Here is a 27146-nt window from a genome sequence, read left to right as displayed (position 1 = left end):
TCTTCATCTGAATATATCCTTGTACGGCTCAGTATTAGGTACTTGTTGATAATTATCCTGTAAATATCCATGGGATATTTTTTCTGTATGCAAGGAGCTGTATAAATGCAAGTTGTTGTGGTAAGTATAGAACATCTGATTTGAAAGGTCAGAGGGAACCAAGTTGGTAGAGGCATTTATGATTAGGAATTGGATTCTGGATTGGAAAAAATGACTTCAGTGCTGTGAAAATTAAATCAATTCTTTCTTGGCAAGAAAGATTAACTTCACTGTAGCTTGCTCACTCCTTGATAAGAATGAAAAACTTTGTTCCATCGCGATCATTTGGCTGTTTGGCTTGATGATCATGTTTGAGAGATACTGACGCAAATTGATGTTTGGAACACTGGTAAATTAGTGGGGAATCTTGAAGCAAGCTTGTTCCTGCTTGTCAGCAACCAGCGATTTCAATGTTTCACACAGTCTTTATCTGCTTGCTGATGGAATGTTGTTACCATTCAGAGAAAATTCTTACACGACAAATTGCCTTGCTATGTTCCATTAGAATAAATAGAACTTTTTACAAACAGCAAGATGCAAACTATTCCGATATTCATATATTCCCTTCTTTTTGACCAACTATCTAACATTTCAATTGTTGGCACAATCTCTGCTTCAGTAACTGTTTACTGTGTTTCACAGGCTTGCATCCCTATATGTGAAATAGACATTTCTGTCTGCTGTAAAGATTATACAGGGATATCTTGGCATATTTTTATGCCAGCCAGTTGTTCTAGTCTCCGCCATCACTAGGAGCAAAGAAATCCCAAGACATTTTATAACTATGCTAAGTCTTGAGTTACTAGGGAAAGAGTGGACCTAATTGAGACCAATGGGGTATCTTGTGTCTGGAGCCAGAGGACGTGGGTGAGGTTTTAAATGAATGCTTATCTGTATTCACAACTGTGGTTACAATATCTTTCTCAGTTTTCATTTGGTTTGGTGAGGTTCTAGAACATATTAATCTTAATAAGGAGGAGGAGTTATTAGATGTTTAAGCGGTTGTAAAATTAGATAAATGCCAGGGCTTGATGAGATATATCATAGGCTATAATGGGAGGCAAGGGAAGAGATTGCTGGGACCCTGGTGGAGATATTTAATACTTTGGTGACAGGTGAGATGCCAAATGACTAGAGGATGGCTAAGGTTGTTTCTTTGTTCAAGAAGGACAACAGGGTACAGTGATAGATTTATCAGCTGGTAAATTGGGTAGTGCCGTGGCAAATGGAATTTAATTTTGATAAATGCATTTTGGGAGATTCAATAAGGGAGTCCTCATGGAGCACTGAGGAACAAAGGGACCTTGGTGTATACATAGATCCCGAAAGGTGTCAGCAAAGTAGCTAGGTTGGTGAAAAAAGCATCTGGGATGCTTGCCTTCATTAGCCAGGGCATAGAATATAAGAGTGAGGAAGTCTTTTTATAACTTTTTTTAAAACAATGGTCAGGCCACAGATGGAATATTGTATGCAGTTCTAGTCATCATATTATTGGAGTGGTGTGGTTGTACTGGAGAGGTTGAAGAGGAGATTCACCAAGATGTTGCCTGGGATGAAATGTCTCTGTTATGAGGAGACCCTGGATAGGCTGGATTTGTTTTCCTTAGAGCTGAGGAGCCTGATGGGGGAAACTGATTGAGGTATTCAAAATTGAGAGGCATTGATAAAGTAAATAATGAGAATCATTTCCATGTGGCAGATATGGCACGAGAGAGAATGTTTCCACTTACTCCATCCCATCAGATCCCATCCCATCATAAGTTTACAAATTTTGTTCAAGTTGCACGTTAACTTCTTTTCTAATGAAAGTAGCCACAATTATTTTTGAGGTCGGTTTTTGTATTTGTATTTTCTTATCAAGGAGCAACCCAGTGAACCTATGCTGTCATGTCGATTGCCTTGACATCCTTTAATATATCATGTATACTTGCTCTGCCTTTGGAGTTCTTCATTTTGGAATAAGTTTTATCTGTTGCTTTTTTTTTTAAAAACAAATTTGACACTGTAAACTTGTAACAGAAATAGTTTCCTTAAATCAGAAATGTTCATGTATCATAATTGTTCATTTTCATTCTCTTTCTCTCTAGGCTTTAAAAGAGGAGCTAAACCAGCTAGGTCTACAAAAACGTCAAAAGAAGTCTTGTACCATGAACTAGAACATCTAAGTACTGACAGAGCTAGGATTGTGAGCTGATATATTAGAGGACATTGAAGATGGGGCGGAAAAAGATTCAGATCACAAGGATTATGGATGAACGTAACAGGCAGGTAAGAAAGTAATCTGGAACTGTGAAGAATGGGTTTCATTGCACTTTCAAACTATGTTGTCTCTGAGGTTTACTTTTGCCTGGGCATGGGGTTTGGTGATGTAATGGTAATGTGCCTGAACTAATCATCCTGGCTAGTGCTCTGGGGCCACAGATTAGAAAATTCCAAGAGAGCAGATTGAGATATAAACACAATTAATAAAATCTGGAATTGAAAATACCACTAATTATTCGTAAACGCCCATCTGGTTCACGACTGTCTTTGAGGATTGAAGTCTGCCATCCTTTTCTGGTCTAGTCTACATGTCACTTCACGTCAATAGCAGTATTGTTGAGTCTCAACTGTCCTTTGAAATAGCCAAACAAGTCATCCAGTTTCAAGGGCAATTAGGGGTGGGCATCAAAGCTGCCCTAGCCAGCACTGCCACATCTTATAAAGAATCAAAAAACAAGGCAATTTTACCATATTATAATTGCAAGATACTGAAAATTCTCTGCACATCAAGCAATGATTGTGGAGCAACTTTATTACATTGGCTTGGTATCCAACTGATCCGCTAATACTTCAATATGATTTCTACTTTTGATGTGTGACTGGGTAAAATTGTCATTGGCCCACTAATATTACCACTTGGAATTAAGATCAGGGCTGTTAAGTTACACTGTCTAATTATCCATGTTGATGTGTTCAATTCTGGATTCTGAATTGGCCCCAATTTCAAATAAACTATTTAAATAGTCACCTGCAGAGAACCAGTTATTTCTACAATCCACTCTGTTCGCTGTACATGCGATTTTGAAAAAAATTGTTTGTAACTGATACACACGCGTACGTAAGGCTGTGTGTGTGGTTACACAAAGATGCCCTTGGGAGCTGTACACCAGGAGCCAGTAGTATAAACAAGATTGCTTCATTCTGTGCCAATACAGAATTGCATGCTAAGAAATGGAACATGATGTAAAAATGGTGTAAAGCAGCATGTCATTATGTTTATTCATCTACTGCAACAAGGTTGGAATCAATTAGAATTCTTTTACCACTTTTTCTTTTCTTTTCCCGTGCCTGCAATCTATTAGGAAGTGCTCATGACCTTTTTTAAAAATCAGAAATGTCAGTGTATTGCAAACATATTCTTGTCTAAGTAGATTTCCTTTTCAATGCTGAAATAACAAACCGTGTCTGAAACATTTCGGATGTAACTTTTACCTGACCTGATAATGGGAAATGAACTAGTTCAAGTCAGTCTCTGACTTTACTCTCCACTGAAATTAGTGGTAACTGGTAAACATGTGGCAACCACTCGAACAGGCCTGCTTCTTGCCCAGTGGAGTGTGTTGAAATTATTAGTTACGTTTTTCCTTGTTAGATCTCTGCTCCTGGATGTAATCACACTCCTTCAGCCAGAAATTACTCTCATGCTTTAATTCAAATGCTGGAGTTCAGTCCCCATTTGCAGTATTGCAGTTCAATGCTGATTTAGATTTTTATTAATTCATGGGATGTGGGCATTACTAACTATCCCAGCATTTGTTGCCTACTCGTAATTGTCCAGAGGGCAATTAAGACTCTACACATTGCTGTGGGCCTGGAGTCACATGTAGACCAGATAAGGGCAGCAGTTTCCTTCCCTCGAGGACATTTGTTGTCTGAAGTTCCATTATTTGGATGAAGTATCCTTTAAGTTTGTTTGACAGTTATATCCCTCATTTGCATCAAACTGAAGTGAGTTATACAGCATCTCTATAAGGCAATTTAACTTTAGAGAAATTTGCCTATTATGGGAATTACATTTGATTCTTGACTTTGATCCTGATGTCACTGAAGTTGCCTTTAAGGCCATTGGTGACAATGTACTGAACTACCTAATGTCTTGCATCTAGGATAATAGTCACAGACCTTTGGTCTTCAATTGGTTTTCAAGTAATTTTAATATAGACTGTCAACAGCTGAATAATTCACATTTTCAGTACTAATGTGATCAGCTTTTAATGGTGAGTCCTCTGTGTTGTTTCAAGACTGTAGAATAAGTGAATATAGTGAGTGGGGGGGGAGAGATAATCGCTAGACCAGTGTAGTGATTGAATGAGAGCCAGGTTGATCTCTCTAAGATTTTTGATTGGCGGTTGTTAACCTGGGCCAGTCAGGGAGCCCCAGCTAACACATACAAATTGGATTGTTTCAGAAACATTGGATGTTTTCGAGGAGTTAGATATAGTTCTTAGGGTTAAAGGGATCAAAGCATACAGGGCGAAAGCAGAAACTGGGTATGGAGTTGGGGGATTGCCACCTTCCTAAGGGACAAGTAAATGCTGGCCAACCAGCAACATCCACATCCAATGAGTGAATGAATCACAGGAAAAAATATATAAACTGGAGGTTTGGAAAGTCTCCTCCTTCTAGGGAATGATTCTGAGCTGGCTGGTCAGAGCCATTGTGCTGTGCACATGTAAATGGTGACTCAGTGGTTGGCTACCTGCCTCTGCGCTGTTACTTCAACCAGTAATCCAGAAGCCCAGGTTAATGTTGGAATTTGAATTCAATTTACGAAGTCTGGAATTGAAAACCCCTCTCTCTAATGATCACAAACTTATCCCCAATTGTTTCAAAACTCATCTGATTCATTAAGGGAAGGAAATCCACCATCCTTACCTGGTCTAGCCTAAATGTGACTCTAAACCCACAACCATGTGGTTGATTTTTAACTGACTGCTGACATGGCCAAGCAAGGTTGCCCATCAAAGGTCAGTTGGAGATTGGAATAATTGCTGGCTTTGCCAGTGACGTCCATGTCCCATGAAAAGAATAAATAAAACACTTTCTGTTATGAGCGACCAGTGTTTTTCCCTTGCATCAATAGAACAGCATGAACTTGACATGGTCAGTGAAAATCTGTCCCTCCTTGGTGCAACTATTTTTATAGCTCTTAGATCATCTGTGTTGTTGCATTATGTGTGGTTTTGGCAGGTGGTAAACTTGCAGTGATCTTCGGGAGAAAGTGGGCCAATGAGGTTAATTTTTAGATTGCTTTTGTAAAGAGCCAGTGCAAATGAGAAGTCATCTGAGAGGTACTTGGCCTGTAACTATATATAGTTATATGCTAATATAAATTTTTATTGAGATTCCAAGCATTTCATCATTGTATGAATGATTCCAACTCTTGTTCCTGCTGTCTTATTTTTTTTTTAAAACAACATCCGGTGTATCAATTCATTTTGGGTTTGAATCCACACAACTGTGACTTCTACAATCCAATTCAGTACCCACATGTGCTGTACAAACAAAATCAAAATGGTTGTAATAAATGTTGTATCTTAATTTAGGTTTCATTTTCAATCACGTTATTCACTTCCTGCAAGGGCAGGTGTATTTCTAAATATGATGTTACTTGAGAATCGGTTGCTGGGAGCCACGATTTGCCTGGGCTGTGGCCTGGTTACAAGATGTTACTGAAAGCATGTGCCTTTTATCACCATTGCCCGCCCTCCTGCTGCTGCTATGTTTACTTTAAATAGAGAAAGTACATGAGGGTTGATTTTTCTGATACCCAACCAAGAATGTGCTAACATTGCCGTTTCGTTCGCTTCACTAAACTTTTGGGATGCACAGTGTCCACATTGGCTTTGATGATGAGAACTCAACATAAAATTACATGCAAGCAGCTTTAAAGGGGTGACAAGTAAGTTTCAAAAATGTAAATTGGCCATGTTTGGGGAGAGCACCGTTGACTACAATTGCAAAGGCTTATAACATATTTAATGAGCATCAATCCATTCAAAGTTTTTGTGTTTGGGATGGAGCTGACAGAAATTGCTTGGTGGGAGGTGATGGTGAACACGGTAGATGCGGAGGCGCAACTGCATATGAGCATCCATGTGATGCAATGGCCTATCCTTTTAACCCTAGGTTTGCAGGAGCATGAAATGGAACAGCAAGGGGGGAGGGGGGGGGAGAGAGAGAGAGAGAGTCTTGCCTTTTGGTGCAAAGTATAAATCTCTACTGGGCAGAGCGTGCAGCAGGGCTAGGAAAAGCAAAACAAAACTTGATGGATACAGCTAACTGTTCTCTGGCAGTCATCTCTAAAGCAGATATCAGCAAATGATGCAACTCTGCATTTGGGTATCTGCTGATCCTGACCCATGTTCTCAGTTCCACATGGCTGACTGCTAGGCAGGTGTGCCTATGCTTGTGAATCATAGAATCCCTACAGTGTGGAGGCAGGCCATTCAGCCTATCGAGTTCAAACTGACCCTCCAAAGAACATTCCACCTGGAGTCATACCCCTATTCTTTAAGCCTCCATTTTCCCATTGTAAATCTACCTACCCTGCACATCCTTGGACGTTATGGACAATTTTTGCATGGCCACTCCACCTAATCTGCAAGTCTTTGGTCTGTGGGAGGAAACTGGAGTACCTGGAGGAAACCCACAGAGACATAGACCTCCAGTCAAGTTTGAAAATTATGTCTATGACCAGTGGGGTGTCACACGGGTCGGTCCTGGGTCCTGTACTTTTTTTGTCATTTACAGAGATGATTTGGACATGAACATAAGAGGTACAGTTAGCAAGTTTGTAGCTGACACCAAAATTGGAGATGTAGTGGACAGTGAAGAGGGTTATCTCAGATTACAACAGGATCTGGACCAGATGGGCCAATGGGCTGAGAATTGGCAGATGGAGTTTAATTCAGATAAATGCGAGATGCTGCATTTTGGGAAAGCAAATCTTAGCAGGACTTATACACCTTAATGGTAAGGTCATAGGGAGTGTTGCTGAACAAAGAGACCTTGGAGTGCAGGTTCATAGCTCCTTGAAAGTGGAGTCGCAGGTAGATAGGATAGTGAAGAAGGCGTTTGGTATGCTTTCTTTTATTGGTCAGAATATTGAGTACAGGAGTTGGGAGGTCATGTTGCGGCTGTACAGGACACTGGTTAGGCCACTGTTGGAATATTGCATGCAATTCTGGTCTCCTTCCTATCGGAAAGATGTTGTGAAACTTGAAAGGGTTCAGAAAAGATTTACAAGGATGTTACCAGGGTAGAAAGATTTGGGCTATAGGGAGAGGCTGAACAGGCTGGGGGCTGTTTTTCCCTGGAGCGTTGGAGGCTGAGGGGTGATCTTAGAGGTTTACAAAATTGAGGGGCATGGATAGGATAAATAGGCAAAATCCTTTACCTGGGGTCGGGGAATCCAGAACTAGAGGGCATGGGTTTAGGGTGAGAGGGGAAAGATATAAAAGAGACCTAAGAGGCAAACGTTTTACACAGAGGATGGTATGAGTATGGAATGAGCTGTCAGAGGAAGTGGTGGAGGCTGGTACAATTACAACATTTTAAGAGGCATTTGGATGTGCATATGAATAGGAAGGGTTTGGAGGGATATGGGCCAGGTGCTTGCAGGTGGGTTGGGATATCTGGTCGGCATGGACTGGTTGGACTGAACGGTTTGTTTCCACGCTGTACATCTCTATGACTCTGCCTCCACACCGAGAATCACCTGAGGCTCTAATTGAACCCAGGTCCCTGGTGTAGGGAGGTAACAGTTCTAACCACTCTGCCATTGTGTGGCCTGGTATGAATTGGTATGGTCTGCTCGCCTGCCTGATACATTTCTATTCTTTATCCTCTTACCATTTGGGGTTCCCATTGGAAAATCCATTGACCTAATATTATACACAGTCAAAAACAATTCCGTGTCTAAACTCTTGACACAAAGGAAAGAAAATAGCAAGCTAAGAGGTGGGTTCAGCACTTCATAGAATGCTTGATGAGTCAAAATTGGGCTATGTGTAAAATCAGCACATGAAGTAAGATAACCTCAAATTGAAATTACTGGTTTCCAGAACAATCCAGTTGCTTTCTAAAAAATTAGCATTGAATGATAATTGAGTGAGGCCAGGGGGATCTTTTTGTTATGGTTTATGTCGTTTTTTGGTAAAGCTTATTTTAGTTTTCATTAACTTAAATATTATTAGTATCTTTAAGAAAGCTGCTTAAACTGCTAACTGAATACCTTTTCAAAACCTTCCTGGTAGCATAATATTGATGGTAGTTATTTTTAATATACCATAACTGAATGAAGCTAGGGCTTGATAAGACTGAGACTAAAGCTCCATAACCTGAGCTTGGTGTGGATCTCCTACTGTTTATTGTGTCTCCTACAGCAAAACTCTTCATATACACACATGCAAACCTCTAGATTGGGTTCCTTCATCGATCATTCATTCTGGGATAGACCATGATTTTTGGGCAGGAATATAATCCTATCCTTTTTCATTTTTATTACCTGTGGAAACAGATTAAATAACTTGAAGGTTTGTGTGTCTACCTGAATTAATTAATCAATTCTAAAGGGAACCCAGTGGCATTTTCTTTTTTACAGCTGATTTCTTACCAAATACGTTTGAAAGATAGTGTCCATTGGACTTAGGGACTTCTGACCAGACATCACAAAAATTATTCTGCTTGTCAAGAGTTTCAGATTGTACAAATTCTGCCCAAACAATAACAACTTACATTTTTTTAATAACACTAAATCTAATAAAATACTCAAACACTAGCATTATAAAGCAAAATTTGACACCGAGCCACCATAGACTTTGTAGCAGTTGATAGGTTTTAAGAGGTGCTGAAAAGAGGAGGAAAGCTGCAGATTGAGAGGTCAGAGCTAGGCAAGATGGTGGGTGTCTATGCATGTGTATCTGGAGAAATAACAGTAAACCTGCAGGAAGCTTGGACCAAGGCGACGGACTCTGTGGAGTTTGCACATTCTCCCCATGTCTGCGTGGGTTTCCTCCAGGTGCTCCGGTTTCCTCCCACAGTCCAAAAATGTGCAGGTCAGGTGAATGTAGGGGTAAATGTAGGGGTATGGGTGGGATGCGCTTCGGTGGGTTGGTGTGGACTTGTTGGGCCGAAGGGCCTGTTTCCACACTGTAAGTAATCTAAATCGAAGAAAGAGCTGATTGAGATTATCCAATCATAGCAACACGTACTTGTTGGAGGGGAGGGGACAGAGATTTAATATGGTTGAGTTATGCTTTTTTAAAATTCCTTCATGGGACAAAGTCATTGCTGGCTAGACCAGCATTGATTGCCCATCTCTAATTGTCCAGAGGGCAGTTAAGAGTCAACCACATTGCTGTGTGTCTGGAGTCACATTTCATGCCTGACCGGGTAAGGATGGCCGTTTCCTTCCTTCCTCCTCTAAAGGACTTTAGTGAATGAGATGGGTGTCTTTGACAACCGACAATGGAATCCATTTGACTATTTAATTCCCGATTTTTATTGAATTCAAATTCCACAATCTGCCATGAAGGGGTTTGACCTGGGTCCCCAGATCATTACCTGGGTCTCTGGATTAACAGTCCAAAAGTAATACCACTCGGCCATCACCTCCCCTAATGTTCTTACATGGTTGCTTAAAACAAAGCTTTGTACCTTTTTTTTTAAATTTTTAAAAAATTTTTTTTTAAAAAAAGCTTTTATTTGTCATTGAGTTTCTTTTAATATTTTATACATGGATACAGAAAGTTAGGTTTCATTTGATAAGTGTAATGGAAGAATAGTGGAGCCGAGTGTGCTCTTTTTCTGGAAATTGAGCATTAAGTTTTTTGAATCAACCACTTTTATAATTTTACGTTCATTTTCTAAATTTCTCATTTAATGAGCTCGTTCAGTGATGGTAAAATAGATGCCTGTGTAAAACTGGCCACAATCCAGCAAGCTTGTTATAAAATTTAATGCAAAAATCTTTTAAGGAAAGCTAGTTGTTGTTACTGCTTTTTACAATTTCTCTTAATATTATTTCCTGAAATGTAGTCATTACTCATGTCACTTTCTGCAATGTTGCCCAATCATCTAGTGTGATCTGCTTACGATGGATGCTGTTGGTGTGGGACTCACCATGTGTGAAGCTAGGCTGACTTCAAGCTCTGGCTACATGTTGACATTTCTACCACCAGTCACTGGATAGCATTTTGAAGCATAAATTTATCTAATTTTTCTTATCCTTAACCTTGACTGAAACTTAGTATAGACCAGATCTTGGACTTCTTTTTGGGAGTCAGTTGTTCATTAGGTAATAGATTGAATGTCGCTGTGTTTTGCAACTCAAATTCCCATTTTTGAATTACGTGAATAGGATGTGATGTCAAATAGAAGTAACATTTTTGCTGACACAAAATACTGCCAATGTTCGAGAACCGAAATTAAAGCAAAATGCTAGAGAAGCACAGCAGGTTTAACAACGTCTGTGGGAGAAGGGGTGGCAGTGGTACGGAAGCCATTTTTTTTATTACTAGGGGCATGGGTTTTAATCCTACAATGGCAGATAGTGAAATTTGAATTAAATAGAAAAACAAATCTGGAATGAAGCAAAAGCTAGCCTAATGAGAACCATGTAACCATTGTGGATTGTTATAAAAGCCTATCTGGTTCCCTAATGTCGTTTAGTGTGGTGGGGTCTGCAGTCACATATAAGGAGATTTCTTTCGCTAATGTGGTTGATTAGCCATTTCAGAGGGCAATTCATTCATGTAACTTAGTTTGGGCCAGCCTTTCTAGCAACAGTCTATATAGAAATACAGCAATTCAAAAGAAAGAGTTAAAGTTTCTTCTGAAGCATATTTAACTCCATTAATATGCAACTTTAACTTTCTTTCTCTTTGTACTAGATGCTGTCAGACCAGCTGAGTTTCTACAGAATCTCCTATTTTTAGTAAACGTTTTTGCCACACTGTTTTAAGATCACTTTTTTTCTCAATTCCAGAGAGGAAATGTAAATATGACCTATGGGAAGAAAGTTTTAAAAATTATAATAGAAGTTGATTATTTTATGTAGCGATAGTAGGGATTTGACACTAGGAAGCTGGAGCTAAATAGATCAATTTTAATTAGAAAATTTCTCCGAAAATTTATTCGACATACCAGATAAAATAGATAAGACCATATTTTCAAATACTTTGGATGGGTTTAAATGATGACCAGATGCATTTTGAGAAAGTGAGAATAAGGAGATATGGCAAGAAGTGGAAATTTTTTTTTTTTTAGATTTTTAGATTACTTACAGTGTGGAAACAGGCCCTTCGGCCCAACAAGTCCACACCGCCCCGCCGAAGCGCAACCCACCCATACCCCTACATGTACCCCTTACCTAACACTACGGGCAATTTAGCATAGCCAATTCACCTGACCTGCACATTTTTGGATTGTGGGAGGAAACCGGAGCACCCGGAGGAAACCCACGCAGACACGGGGAGAACGTGCAAACTCCACACAGTCAGTCGCCTGAGGCGGGAATTGAACCCGGGTCTCCGGCGCTGTGAGGCAGCAGTGCTAACCACTGTGCCACCGTGCCACAAATGAAATCTGTCATTGAAGAATGAGATTTTGGGATAAATAATTATTAAATATCTGTTTTGTATTAAATTGATTTCTGCTTTTAAACAAAAAAAAACACAATAGAATAAGTTTTAAAACCATTCCTTTCATCTCCAGGAATTCACACTGTCATTGTAAAATTGTGCAATGTAAATTTTCCAAACTTCAGAGTTGGACGTAAGTTTTCTGTTTTTCCTCTTTCTAATGCAGGTGACGTTCACAAAGCGAAAATTTGGATTAATGAAGAAAGCCTATGAACTGAGTGTACTGTGTGATTGTGAGATTGCTTTGATAATATTCAACAGTTCAAACAAATTGTTTCAGTATGCGAGTACTGACATGGACAAAGTTTTACTCAAGTACACAGAGTATAATGAACCTCATGAAAGCAGAACCAACTCTGATATTGTTGAGGTAGGTACCATTATTGCATAAATTTGATTTGGTTGATATTTGTCCCAGTTAAAACATTTTAAATTTTGCTTACTAAAGGGGCTTTTTTGGCTACCAGCAGGTTAAAATTCCCAATAAACTGTTCAAATTTTGGAAGTGCTCTAGATTGAGAGCTCAGTTATGTCTTAAGATAGTTGAGGTTTTTTAATTTGTAATGTCACGCGTGACAGCAGCTTGGTCTGAACAGCAGTGCAGCAAGGTAAACAAGATGGTACAGATGTCTTTGGAGCCAATGTAAATAATATTGCTGGAGAATGGCTATTTTATTCTGATTGCAGTAAGCTGTGTTGCTCTATCTGTCCACACAGGTTCTCAGTGCAGTTCTGCACTCACTAGCCCATAATTACCATTTGCAAACGAGCGAGAAGTTATGGCAAGCAGTGAACAAAATCGTGAATCTTGTTTTTTATGAAGAAATACAGTCATGTATACAAGATTCAACGCACAATTATTTTAATGTTCCAGTATTGTGATATTTGGCGCACGTCAATGTTTGAATCCAGTATGGTGGATCATGGGGAATGTTAAGATCCCCTTCAATTAGTAATATGTAGCATTTGATATGGAGGTACCTTGTAGAGATGTGAAAGTCACATTGTCCATTAAGATAGATTGACGAGTATCTGATGCATACCATAAATCCCTGGGTATTAGTGGTTGACAACCAGGATTAAAGAGAGGAAGCAGACAACAGAAAGGCAGGATTCCAGTTTAAATTTGTACATGTGGATACAACCTTTTTGTAATATGAGCTGTTTCTCCTTGGATGTTTGACTATCAGTAGAAGTTTAGTTCTACTGTTGAATAGTATTATTCTACAGTATTCAGTAAGAAGTGAAAATGTGGAAAGGAACTATGCTTCAGTTGGCTTCAAATTATGTTGTGTGTAGGAGGGGTTGGCTTTCTGTTTGGATCTTTGTGGGAGCTCTCAATAAGGAGGCCATTTTCCTGGATTGTCAGAAAACTGCTCCATAGGGAATACCACAAATTGGTAATCTTTCCAGCTAACTGAGTTCAAGAAACTCCCAAAACTGACTTTAATCGATTATTGTAAATTGAATAAATTACTGATTTTTTTTTTAGGATTCTTTTGATCAGGCTAGAGTTGACTAAAAGGACTTAAATTTTGCTCTGGAATCCTCCAGAACAACAACTGTCCTCCTGTATCTGATATTTTCTTCAGTCACATATATCTCTTGCAACGAACAATGCAATGCTTCACAACATGAAGCGTGTCATTGAGTTATCCATTTAGGAACAGAGCTAATGAGGGATGCATACAGTGACATTGCTGCTTCAAAATCAGGCCAGTGTATCCTGTTTGCTTGCATCAGCACTATCAACTACTGCTACTAGCTAAAAATAAATGAAAAATAAATACATTGCACACGTCAGTCCAGTAGTAAGGATGCTCTAAAATTGTTCGAAATGATACACAGAAGGTTTATTTCTCAGTAGCTATTATCCTCACATACTCCCTGTCATTTAGTTGAATGATAATAAGCATTTGGTGTAGTACATTCCAATTAACAGTGCTGTGCCTTGTTTTTCAACTATCTGGACTGTAATTCTACTGTATCCTCTTCCTTCCTGAGGGCATTGGTTTTTAATTTAAAAAGAACTTGTTTTTGTCTCTGTTTTCAAGTTTGTTTATTTTTATCCTTTGATTAAAATCCTTATGTACAATGGAGTTTTGCTCTGCAGAAAGGATGACTTGTTGGCAGATTCCCAGACGCTTGACTATGTTAGTTTGGAAATGATTAGTCGAGCTGGATAACAGTAGCTTGCAGTGATTTCCTCTTGTCTGTTTATTTAAGAAATGCTTCTTCCTCATTATCCTGCCCCCTAACTATATGCCTGAGAATGGGAACTTGACATGAGGTATGTTTGGTGCAATCCAATATCTAATCATTGACTTCTAATACGTTGTTGAACCCCACTTTTACACAGCTGTGAATGAGATCTAAACAGGCTGTACCTCTTTCCCTCTCCTCAATCTGGCTAAATTTGATTAACAAATATTGTGCAGTGTAATAATTCCATTGCCAGTGACAAATTAATGCAACTGATCTTTGTAAAGATGTGAAATGGTTCAAGCTCTAGAATGGTTTCATCTTGACGTCTATGTGAGGAAACTAAACCTAATTTATTACACAAAAGCATTTGAGGACAAATAGTCTTGAGAAGTAGTTTTGTCTCAATCAATGCAGAGTAAATACAAGCAGAATAATCCAGATGCTGGAAATCTGAAACAAGCACACAATGTCAGAGGAACTCAGCAGGTATGGCAGTATCTTTAGAGAGAAAAACAGCATCAACATTTTGGGCCCAGTATGCCTGGGCTCTGAAAAAAAGAGTCGTACTGGTCTCACAATCTGTTTCTCTCCCTACAAATGCTGCCAGAGTTGCTGATTTTCTCCAACATTTGTTCTGCTTGAATGCAATCAAGCAAGTTGACTTTGTTCATGGAATGAAGATTATAACATACTCCATAATAACGTTAGAAATTCAAATGGAATATTGAAGGTTTTTTACAAGGAAAATAGAACATAAAAGATTTCAGTTTCCTTATTTAAAGAAGAATATAAACTGAGTTGAAAATAATTTTAAGACGTTTCCCTGCACTATTTCATGCAAAAGGGGGTGGGATCTTGTGTGGAAATGTTGGTCAGGCTGGGTCTGTGTCCACTGAAGTTCAGAAGAATGTGAGGTGGTTTTTAGTATAATATTCAGAGGAGGCCTGATATGATGGATGCTGAAGGTATTTTCTCTTGTGGGGAGGATACAAAATAGTCACCAGGAAGAGATTTTTGTGAAAATAGAACAGTCACTCCCATTTAAGATAAAGATGAGCATTTTTTTCCATCATGAGACTTTTGAAATACTCTCTTCTATAGTTTAATATTAACTCAGACCCCTCTGTGTCTGAAGATTATTCTATTGTATATTAGTTAGCTGTGACGAATCCTCTCTTTGATATTGTGGTATAACAAAATCCACATCTAATTTCTTAAGCTACTAGGGGTAAAATAAGCATTACTGGATCAGATAAAACACTCGAACAGAAGTAAAAATATCAGACATCATGCAGAATGCAGCATCATTGGAGCGTACCGAATCATTTACCGATGTCTGTTGATTGTATCCAACTTTGCTATTGTACTTTGAGGGAAGGAGCTAGAATTTCCTCAGGTTGAAGTTTAAAACACCTCCCAATAATTCTGTTGCATTGCCACACTACCCAGCTAGTTGATCAGACTGAAGCAAAGTTTACAACTTCATCCTGTTTGAGTTGGATTAACAATATCATCAATATTTTTCAATTCAACTTTGATGACCTCTTTCCTGACTTCTGCCCTTTCCATATCTTTGCTATCCTTGCACCCTTTCTACAGGGCTTTCTGATCTCTACTTTCTGTAGCCTCTTAATTTAAGGAACCATCTGCTTCCCTTTCCTCCATTACCTTATCCTTAATGACACATGTGTATCATATTTTAAGATCCCTTCCTTCCTTCCTTCCTTCCTTCCTTCCTTTTTTTTCTTTTTCCTTTTTTCCTTTTCCCCTTTCCCTTTCTCTTTCCTTTTTCCCTTTCCTTTCCTTTTTCCCTTTCCTTTTCCTTCCTTTCCTCCCAATGGTTATTGTCTCTTGTCTAGTACCTAATCTCTCCGATGTTGGGTATGTCACCTTCCTCCTTCATCTGGCTTTGAACATTGTGGGCTCACCTAATTCCAATTTAAGGAACGTGGTGAGCAGTTGAAAAGTTAAATCTGCCATAAGTCAGGCATGATATGGACAATGTAAATAAATGATTTAAGATATAATTCTGGTGGTTGTACATCACTGGCATCCAAACTTAGTACTGCTGCAATCAGACCCTCAAAGTACACTGCTCCTCAACATCTTACTGAGGTATAAAATCTAGAAGTGGACACTCTGTATTCTACCCAGGACCCAGTCTCACAAGTGAACTCAAGGATAGACCTCATAGCAATATTTTCAGTTTAAAATATTATGAACTTTATTTTCTGCAGGAGCCAAAGCTGCATTGCCTCTGACCTGTAGGTCTCCTGGAATGAGAAATATCTTTATGCTCATTCTTTTCCATTATCTGCTTCTCTTCATTATATGGAATTTCAGACATCGAAAACAAAAGAACTCAATCTTATTCTGTTGGAAGAAGACTTAGTTCAGGATCTCCCCTCTTTGATTTTTTTTGGTCAAGTTTATACTCTGTATGCAAAGGCCGTTTTTGTTGGGTAAATAAACACAATTTCAAATGTTGATAATGTTCTTGAAGCTCTTATTTTGCCCAGGTCAGGATGGGAAACACAACGTGGGAACTGGAAAAACACATTAGAATTTCTACTAATTACCTAGTGATTGAACGACTGACACATTGGTTCGCGATGCTGTACAGGTCCAACCAAAATTCACTGAGTTCATCATGTGGTTATACGTCACTTGATTTGTTTGGAATCTGTCATCAGATACTGAGTGACTGACTAAGCAAATGAGCGCATGAATCAACCGCTCCTGGTTTGGTTTGTGAACTGCACATTATGTTTTGTTAAATCTCTTCAAGAAAGACAATTCTGAATATTTTCTTTAGGGTGAGAGATTAGGAGCTGTGGAGAAGTGAAGAGATTTAGGTGTCAATTTACACCAATCACTAAAAATTAATGTACAGTTTCTGTAGAAGAAGTAATCAAAAACTTAAAATACTGGTCATTCTCTTGAACTGGAAAATGCAAATGAGGAAGTAAGGCTTTAGTTGTCTAGAATTTTGATCAGGCTTCTTTTGGACTACAGAAAAGTGAAGGGAAACCATACAGATTGATCAGAACAATTAGCAGATTTGCAGGGATGAATTAAGATGATGCATAAATTTGTTTTCCTTGGAATTTCATTGGAGGAATGATCAAAGAGTAGTGTTTAAAATAATAAAGAGGTTCAAATGGGCTGATGCAGAGCAACTATATTCTCTGGTGGAGGATTCCAAAACAAAAGAGCATTATGGTAAAATCAGAGTTTGCGCATTTCGGACTCTAATTAGGAGTTATTTTTCTGACACAGACCAGTGGAAATCTAGAACGGGTCTCAAAGTGTTGTGGATTCTGTGTCAATTGCAATATTCATAATATGAATACTAACAGATAACGTTATTGAAGGATATTGATTACAATTGGATAAATGAAGCTGAGGAAAAGACCAGCAGTGACCAAAATGAATTATTGTAAAACAGGTGAAAGGGACTTAATGCCTGCTGTTGTTACTATGTTTTTCACAGTAATTTTGTTAGTAGATGGGGAAACATCTTTCAGACATCGGGCTGGATTTGTACCCTTTGCGGTTTGTTTTTGACTGATATCAGGGCTTGTCAGAAGATGGAGAGTTCTGATCACTGTCAGTGCTGGAATTTTATTTTTATTTAAGTAAGCAAGTATTGTTCTTCTATAGATTTGTTTTCTATTCATTAATCATGAACATAGAACAGTATAGCAAAGGAGCAGGCCCTTCAGTCCACCATGTCTGTGCTAACCATGACTCTATTCTCTGCCTGTTCATGTGTCTGTTTAAATGCCCCTCATTTGCTATTGTTTCTGCTTCTACCACTGGAAGGTTCTAATCAAGCCAACTGTCCAAATGTGGAGGTTTTAGAAGCAGCCTTGAGAGTAGACAGGTTGCTACCTAGAGGTTATCAACAGTAAATGCTGAGAAGCAGCTGAACCGTTCAGTGTTTTGCTGTAACTGCAGTGAAAGGCATCTTTCTGTTTTGCTCCTTACACTGTGGTGTCTCTGGGCCATAGAGCAGGTGTGATTTTTGAGAGGACAAGCAAACAACCTACTCCCAGGTACTAGTCTCTCAACAAGTGTGCAATGTGAGCCTGATAATTGTTCTCCTGATGATCTCTGCCTCCTGTGAGGAAGCACCTGACCTCGACTTGGTGTTTTCCACGTAGCAATATGACTAATCAGAAAATCACCAGGTTAGGAGATCTTGTGTGAAAACCACATCCTGCCACTCTGTGGTATTACTTGCTGGTATTTTACTGTGCTACATCAGCAAATTATATATATTTTTAAATTACATTTAATGTCTATTGTACCCGCATCCCTTCAAGGAGTGCAGTTTTATTTTTAGTCAAGTAGATTCACCACCTGCTCCAAACCAGCGGTTTTCACCTCTCTACAGATTAGCTGGAGACAGTGATAGTGAGGCTGTAGCATCTGTCACATTGGCAGATGGAAATGTAGAATGGACTGTGGGTGGCTGAGAGTGTGCAGCTGCAGCTTGACCTGTCTGCATTAAAAATGGCAACCCCACCATACAAACTACTGAAGTTTGTTGTTTGTTTTTGTTGTTGGCCGGTTGATGATTCAATATTTTTGATTTGTATGGCAGTGGTGATTTTAAGGAAATGAGTTTTCCCACATGATTGCCCACAGTTGCAAGTCCTGAACTTAAGTTTCATTGTCAGAAAGGGCTGCTGAGCAAAGACAAGACACTTCCTCATGGGGAGAGAAAGTTGAGCAAAAGTTCCTCTGGGGCCACTCATGTGAACTTTCTTGTGACTGATCTGGCTGCTAAACAAGGCTGTCATGTGTGCCATTGAAAGACCTAAAATACAATACCGCATCAGAGAAAGTCTTTTAAATGTTATGATCTTGGATAATAAATAGTGTTCACTTGCATTTTTGTTTGTGGATACTGAGTTATTTGAGAGGTTTGAAACCTCTGCATGGTTGCACATTTAAAGGATAAATTATGACATACCATCATAAATGTGTATGTAACATGCAGACACTGGAAGGAGGCAGACTAGGCAGCTTCTGTGTGCTGATTTATCACTCATGGTGGTTAAGCTTCAGTTAACATCCTCTCTTAACCAATCAATTGAACAGGAAGGACTGCCCCACCCCAGTTTGATTTAAAGGAATTATCAAATACTTGGTTTATGGTTGGTTTCCTGAACATTGTTAAGTCTACAAATTTTTTTGTTGCTTTATGTAATTGTTTGAAGTTGTAGGAAGTCCACAGGGAGTGGTGTGGCAGGTGCTGAATGAGTTTTTGCTGACTTAGAGGCTCCTGTACAAATGAGTTGATCCCACAAAGGGCTGCTGCTGCAGATGTGCCTACTGAGATACTGCATATCTTGGAAATAGAAGCCAAGGAATGCAGAACAGGAGGAGGGGGAGCATAACAGCATAAGAAATAGGAGCAGGAGTAAGCTATTTGGCCTCTCTAGTCTGTCCTACCATTCATTAAGTTCATGGTTGATCTGCCCCAGGCCTCAGCTCCTCTTTCATACCAGTGCATCACAGCCCCAATATTTCAAAAAATTATCGGCCACCTTTTTTGTTTTTAAATACTCTGCAGATTTTAAGATAGTGCTTTCACTTCCTGGACCTTGTCTGGATGAACCCTGCAAACTTGATGGAGCAGGTGCCAAGATTAATGCTGATCTATTGCATGGTGAATCAACTCCACCATCATGAAGGAACAGCCCGTGCCACCAGTGAGTGAGGGAAGAGAAAGGGAGCAGGCAACCTTGAGCAAGTCTCTTCTGCCTGGCCACATGTGACAGGTTTATATAAGTACGATACAGTGTGGCTGGGTTGGCTAACGGGCATCAGCAAGACCTCAGAAATGTGAGGGCACGGGTGGTCCAATGTTATGCTAAACGAGGACACAGCAAGTTGGTGGTGCATGAAGCAACTACTACTTAACCAGAGTGAGGCTTCAGTAATCCTAGCAATCTATTTAAGAACTGGTGATTGTGATTGGATTAGATTGTGATTGGATCCATGCATTTGCTGGTGAAATTAATTAACTGTTATATGCTGGAAAGGATGACCTCCAAGTAGGTTGCAAAGCCCTCTGTGATGTTGGTACTGGAGTCCTCCATGCTCCTTCATATTGACTAAAAGCTTTATAATAGGCTTCCCAATTCACCAGGCATTTTATTACATATAGCTACCAGCAATCTTTTGAGTTTTTTTTATTGACTACCCCATCAAAGTGCTTAATGGAAGGATCTATTGCAGCCTGTGTGCAACCACACCTCTGGTGATCTGGGATCTGTGCTGCCTTTGCTCTCTTCCTTGTTGGTAGTGTCATCATTCTGGATTAGTGGTGCTGGAAGAGCACAGCAGTTCAGGCAGCATCCAAGGAGCTTCGAAGTCGATGTTTCGGGCAAAAGCCCTTCAGGAATAAAGGCAGTGAGCCTGAAGCGTGGAGAGGTAAGCTAGAGGAGGGTGGGGGTGGGGAGAAAGTAGCATAAAGTACAATGGGTGAGTGGGGGAGGGGATGAAGGTCAGGGAGGAGAGGGTGGAGTGGATAGGTGGAAAAGGAGATAGGCAGGTTGGACAAGTCATGGGGACAGTGCTGAGCTGGAAGTTTGGAACTAGGGTGAGGTGGGGGAAAGGGGAAATGAGGAAGCTGTTGAAGTCCACATTGATGCCCTGGGGTTGAAGTCTTCCGAGGTGGAAGATGAGGCGTTCTTCCTCCAGGCGTCTGGTGGTGAGGGAGCGGTGGTGAAGGAGGCCCAGGACCTCCATGGCCTCGGCAGAGTGGGAGGGGGGGTTGAAATGTTGGACCACGGGGCGGTGTGGTTAATTGGTGCGGGTGTCCCGGAGATGTTCCCTAAAGTGCTCTGCTCTGAGGCGTCCAGTCTCCCCAATGTAGAGGAGACCACATCAGGAGCAACAGATACAATAAATGATATTAGTGGATGTGCAAGTAAAACTTTGATGGATGTGGAAGGCTCCTTTTAGGGCCTTGGATAGAGGTGAGGGAGGAGGTGTGGGCGCAGGTTTTACAGTTCCTGCGGTGGCAGGGGAAAGTGCCAGAATGGGACAGTGGGTTGTAGGGGCCTGTTCTCATAGGCAAATCCTGCCTCCTGCCTATTCTTTAGGATAGGTGTTCTTCAGTACCTGAGATGGTAGCTGTGGCTGTGAAATCAAGTGGACTGTACTTTGTTGTCTTCAGTGACCCAGAAGTCACAGCAATATCTGGCTAGGTTGTACATTGGATATTTTGAAAAGAAAAAGGCATAAGGGCAAAGGCTTTATATTAATGAGGAAAAACCAGAATCATTAAATAGATCAGTCAGTTGTGTCTGGGTAAGCTCTCTGGAAGAGCAGACAGCTGGTCCAGTACCTCGGCTATGTCTCTGTACCCTTGCACATATTTCCTCCTGAGCAGGTTTAAAATGTTCTTTTGAAAGACTTGTTTGAACCTGATCTGCTTCCCAGTGCTCTCTGGCAGTGCTTTCCAGATTCTGACTATTCACTATAAAATAAAAAACCTTTTATTTATGTCACCATTGATTCTTTTTATATGCTTGTAACATCTGCAGCTTATAAATAAGAGATTTGATATTCCAATGGTGACTATGAGTAGGAGAATTAGATTTCAGGGTTTATTCCATCGTTTTCGATGTGTGGAATGCTCTGCCCCAGAGGGCAGTAGAGGCCCAGTCTCTGGATTCATTTAAGAAAGAGTTGGATAGAGCTCTCAAGGATAGTGGAATCAAGGGTTATGGAGATAAGGCAGGAACAGGATACTGATTAAGGATGATCAGCCATGATCATATTGAATGGTGGTGCAGGCTCAAAGGGCAGAATGGCCTACTCCTGCACCTATTGTCTAGTTTCCACCCTGTTGCTGGATGCAGCCTCAATAGTGGCCGCCTATTCAATTTCTTTAACGTTGTATTTGACTTTGAGATTTGACATCTGGCATTGATTTTCATGGTTATCTGCTCCCACTGTTTTTTGACCACACCTGGAAGGTCTCCTGTTCCCCTGAAGATTAGGACATCATAGGAATTATTCATTTCCCCCAAAAAGGCCAATACGTGCTCCAACCATGAGTTACGGACTAGCTTTAGCTAGTGCTGCAGCTTATTCTTGAAAGCACAAAAATAGATGGAAAGACAAGCGGTGAAGATGACACAAGCAGTTTGCAAAGGGATATTGATGAGTTAAGTGATGAGGCAAAAGCTTAGCAGATGGAACATAATGTAGAAAAAAAAATGAGAGGTTATGCACTTTGGCAAGAAGAATAGAGGATCTGAATATTATTTAAAAGGAGAAGGTCTTCAGAAAGCTACAGCACAGTGAGAACTCTGAGTCCTTGATCATGAATTATGAAAAGCTAGTACACACGTTCAGCAGGTAATATGGAAAGCAACTGGAATGCTGGCCTCTGTTTCAAAGGGAATGGAATACAAACTTGGGAGTCCTTGTGTATTTTTAGCAAACAACTAGAAAGTCATGAACCATTTTGATCTCTTTAGCTAAGGAAAGGTACACTGAGATAAGGTGGTCCAGAGAATGTTCAATTGATTGGTATGGAGGAGCTATTTTGTAAGGACAGGTTGTGAAGGTTGAACCTATACACTTTTTTAAAGTTGAAGAATGAGGAGCAACGTTATTGAAACATGCAAAATTCCTGAGGGTTGGGGTTGGGGGTGTGGTGGGGTGGGGGAGGCTTGACTGGGTAGAAGTGGAAAGCTTGATCCTCCCTTGTGGGAGAGTCTAGGACCTGAGGGCATTGTCTCAGAGTAAGGGGGTCACCCATTTGAGACAGAGGTGAGGAGGATGATTTTTCCTGAGGGTACACAATCTGTGGAATTCTTTATCACAGAGGGCTGTCAAGGTTGGGTTGTTGAGTGGGATAAATTTTTTTTCATCAGTAGGTAAATCCAGAGTTAAAAACATAAGGCAGGAAGGAAACGTTAGGTCTTATCAGGTCAGTCATAATCTCGTGGAATGGTGGACCAGATGCAATGGTCTGAGTGGCTTACCTCCGCCTTGCATCATATTTCTATTATTTTGGGTCTCTGTCTGGTGCATATAGTTGACAAACAGCTTGTCTATGCATGCTGCTTACAACAATCACTTCAAATTAGTACCTAATGCAAGTTACATGCTTGCATTCCAATTAATCAATTTCCTCTCATGATCACATACTAATTGTCAGACCCTATTAAATTTAGCCCCCATACCTAATAATTGTGAAAACTATCTAATTGTGAATATTTAGAATAAAACACTGACTGATCTTGACAGGCCATGCCTCTCTGATAGGAGAATTGATTCACCACAATCTGACGACATAGTCTTAGTTATTATTTTTGAATCATATTTTTATTTTAGTCTGAATGAATATTATCTAAACAAGCAGTGTTTACCATGATTGTTGGATATGGATGAGATTTTTTACATATTGATTTATTTCTTTCCATACACCTGCTTCAAAAAATAGCAAGTGACGATAATTCACCACCCACATTTGTTCAGTGCATACACTGGAACATATTCTGTACCCACAGGCTGTTGCTCACTGTAGTTGTTGAATGCTAACCCAAACCTTTTGTTATTTCATCAATTTATGTGCAGCTATGAGGGTTCAATAGATGTGAAATGCAAATAGTGAAATATACAAAATGGTATTCAATTTTGGAAGCAATATTGCAGAGTAAAATCATTTTCTTACAGAATGCTGAAAATATTTATTGGTCAGTGCATTGAGTATGGGAGTTGGGATGTCATGTTGCGGCTAGAGAGGACACTAGTGAGGCTGCTTTTGGAGTACACCATTCAATCTGGTCTCCCTGCTATGTTAAACTTGAAAAGGTTCAGAAACGATTTACAAGGATGTTGCCAGATTGGAGGGTTTGAGTTATAGGGAGAGACTGAATAAGCTGGGTCATTTTTCCCTGGAGCGTTGGAGGCTGAGCTTTTATGGAGGCTTATAAAATAATGAGGGACATCGTTAGGGTGAATAGCCTAGGTCTTTTTCCTGGGGGAGGGGATCCAAAAATAGAGGGCAGAGGTTTAATGTGAGAGGGGAAAGATTTGAAAGGGACCTGAGAGGCAACATTCGCACCACTCTCTGCATGTATATATGGAACAAGTTGCCAGAGTAGATGTTGGAGGCTGGTACAATTGCAATGTTTAAAAGGCATCTGGAGGGGTAAGTGAATAGGAAGGGTTTAGAGGGATATGGGCCAAATGTTTGCAAATGGGACTAGATCAGATAAGGGTCCCTGGTCGCTGCAGATGAGTTAGACTGAAGGCTCTGTTTCTGTGCTGTCTGACTCTGACTCGATGCTGAGAGACATGAGATTAATTTTGACTTTGCATGATAGCGTAAAACAGGTGCTAGTGAATCAATAGCCTGTTGTATGTGCCCTTTGGTCTTTTCATTCCCTTGAAGTAAATGGAAATAACAAATAGGAGAGATGAAAAAAGAAACCATCACTTTGATTATCACCTGTTTTAAATTGCTGTGCAAAGTCTGAACTAAACCCCAGGATCCTACACACAGGCATAAGGAAATGTTTCATGGGAGAAGATCAACTGCTTTACCCATTCCGTCCATACATCATGACATTGCTTTGCATGTGGGAGGATCTGTTGCTGAGCAGTGGAGAATTTTACAGAATTAACAGAAAACATTAAGGAAATGTGGTAAAGAGCATAAATGGGCATAAAACAGTTGCACCTGTATGTTGTGTTTTGCAACGAAATTAGACATTATATCATTTGTATCAAAAAAATGTCAGATGCCCATGGCCAGATTGTTTTTAGGTTATTGCTCACAAGCTATGTGAGATAAAGACTTAAACATTTTTATTATAATAATTTTTTATATATTATTTCAATGACAGCATAATTTTGCAGTAATAGACTTTCCCACCGATTTAGATTTCTCTAACTTGTTGCCGGACCTAGCTATGGTTTTTGTAACTTTGCTTTCCTTTGATAAAGAAGAGTTAGGTGTATATTTCTGATACATTACTCATTTTTGTGCAAAAGGCATCCTCTTTTATTGAAATGAGAGGTTCCAGGGTGCATTCCAAGATAAAGATTGTGATCATACCATAAATGTTATTTTTTTTTAATATATACTTGTTATAAACTCCTTGTTGAGGAGGAGCCTGTAAAAGTTGTAACCCGATTGAGGAAAGGGCCTCTGTTCCCTTGTTCTGTTTCATCTTGTAACTTGTAATTTTTTGTCCTAGAGATGTACAGCACAGAAACTGATTCTTCTTCAGTCCAACTCGTCCATGCTGACCAAATAATCCAACCTAATCTAGTCCCATTTGCCAGCACTTGGCCTAAATCTCTCAATTCTTCCTATTCATATACCCATCCAGATGCCTTTTAAATTTTGCTATTATACCAGCCTCCACCACTTCCTCTGGCAGCTCATTCCATTCACACAACTTTCTCTCTCTGCATGAGAAAGTTGCCCCTTAGGTCCCTTTTTATATTTTTTCCTTCTCCCCCTAAACCCATGACCTCTAGTTCTGGACTCCCCCACTATATGGAAAATACTTTGTCTATTTGTCCTATCTATGCCCCTCATCATTTTATAAACCTCCTAAGAGGTCACCCCTCAGCCTCTGACACTACAGGGAAAACTGCCCCAGCCTGTTCAGCCTCTCCCTATAGCTCAAATCCTTCAACCCTGGCAACATCCTTGTAAATCTTTGCTGAACTCTTTCAAGTTTCACAACTTATTTCCGATAGGAAGGAGACCAGAATTGCATGCAATGTTCCAACAGTGGCCGAACTAGCGTAGTATAAAGCCACAATATGACCTCCCAACTCAACTCCATGCTCTGACCACTTTTTTGCTACATCTATACGTATAGCACATACAACCCGACTCTTTCTTTCACAAATGCTGTCTGACCTGCTCCACCCCCACCCTCCAGGTTTTCTAATAAATCAGTGTCCACTCACAGACCAGCTGCATGAGTCAATTGGATAAGATTTTAAATCAGTTATTTCTTTGCTTGGTTAGAAATGAAAAAAATTCTGACCTAGGGAAAAGCGAACATAGGGTGAGCATTCATCTACTAGTATGCATGGCAGTGCCTAAAAGCCCGGTTTCTAAGATCTTTCAAGATGGACTTTGAAACCTCAAAAGATGGACTAGGCCTTTGTTGGACCGGAGAATTTCCAGGACTGTGGGAGATCGTACGGCAACAAAGGAATTTTTAATCCCCTTTTAAAAAGTGCTGTACACTATGTTGTTCATGATCCTTCTGCATTTTATTATTGAATTTAGAACCTGGAAACTTAAATAACACCAATTGCTCCAGAGTCAGTAATTCATGTGAGGTTAAAACATTTGGTTCTATATCCCATGCACACCCAGCTGTGAGCAGCAAGATAGTTTTTGGACCATTCAGCAAAAGACTCTGATCTGAACTATCCTGCGCAAAAGAAATCTCTCCAATAAAAGTCATAGTCTGGGCATAAGCACACCATGACCTTGTAACATAAACAGTGACTTTTCATTTACCAAAACTGGAAATGGAACTATACTGCAAGTGCTGGATGATAGAAGTAACTAGGGAATACTGGATTATGAAGGTGCAAAATGTACTTTCAGCTACTGACTGCCTTCAACTTTGTGTGAATCAAAGTGAGGTGTTGTATGCTGGGTATTATTTTTCAAAGTTGCTTAATGCTTTTCCAAACCCAGTTTGACATTAGTTATTTGCTTTGCAATTAAAGATAAACAATATACCATAATATAGCTAGTGTGATTTCAAGCTCCACATCTCTCTCTTTGCCTTTCCTCTTTTCCTTCAGTCTGAACATACAAAATAGTCACTGATGCAAGACTATGGACATTCATTTACCTGATACTTTATGCACAATTTGATTTTTTTTTGTCTACCAGTCACTACTACAATTAATCTGAGTTAAGATCCTAACCTATAATTTAACAGCTTTAAGACATTTGTTATGGCATCTCTATCACTAATGCAAAATTGAATTTGTTTACTCCACCTCTGTGTATCTATCTTTTCTCTGGGTAAGTCATAGTTTCTGTGGTAGGTGTGAATAGCTCTTTGGCATGAACATTTTCTAATAGCTTGATGAGGAAAAAATGTACTTTTTCACTGCCTTGTGACATTCCCTTTGGCAAACCTGTGACTTTTCCGCCCCAGATACGTTGTACCATTTGATTTATGTTCT

General features: G+C 39.8%; 1 protein-coding gene across 12 annotated transcripts in view; it reads left to right on the top strand.

Moving 5' to 3' along the window:
* mef2aa (myocyte enhancer factor 2aa) overlaps positions 1 to 27146 on the top strand; it is a 225020-nt gene that overhangs the window by 89323 nt on the left and 108551 nt on the right. For all 12 annotated transcript variants that reach the window (XM_072564941.1, XM_072564943.1, XM_072564934.1 and 9 more), the window contains exons 2-3: positions 2127 to 2307; positions 11893 to 12096. In XM_072564941.1, coding sequence (XP_072421042.1) covers positions 2254 to 2307; positions 11893 to 12096 — 258 coding nt within the window. In that variant the 5' untranslated portion in view covers positions 2127 to 2253. The remainder of the gene's footprint in view (positions 1 to 2126; positions 2308 to 11892; positions 12097 to 27146) is intronic.

Source organism: Chiloscyllium punctatum, chromosome 48 (genome assembly GCF_047496795.1).
Source record: "Chiloscyllium punctatum isolate Juve2018m chromosome 48, sChiPun1.3, whole genome shotgun sequence".
In the NCBI taxonomy this organism is placed as follows: domain Eukaryota; kingdom Metazoa; phylum Chordata; class Chondrichthyes; order Orectolobiformes; family Hemiscylliidae; genus Chiloscyllium; species Chiloscyllium punctatum.
This window is presented reverse-complemented; position numbering and strand designations above follow the sequence as displayed.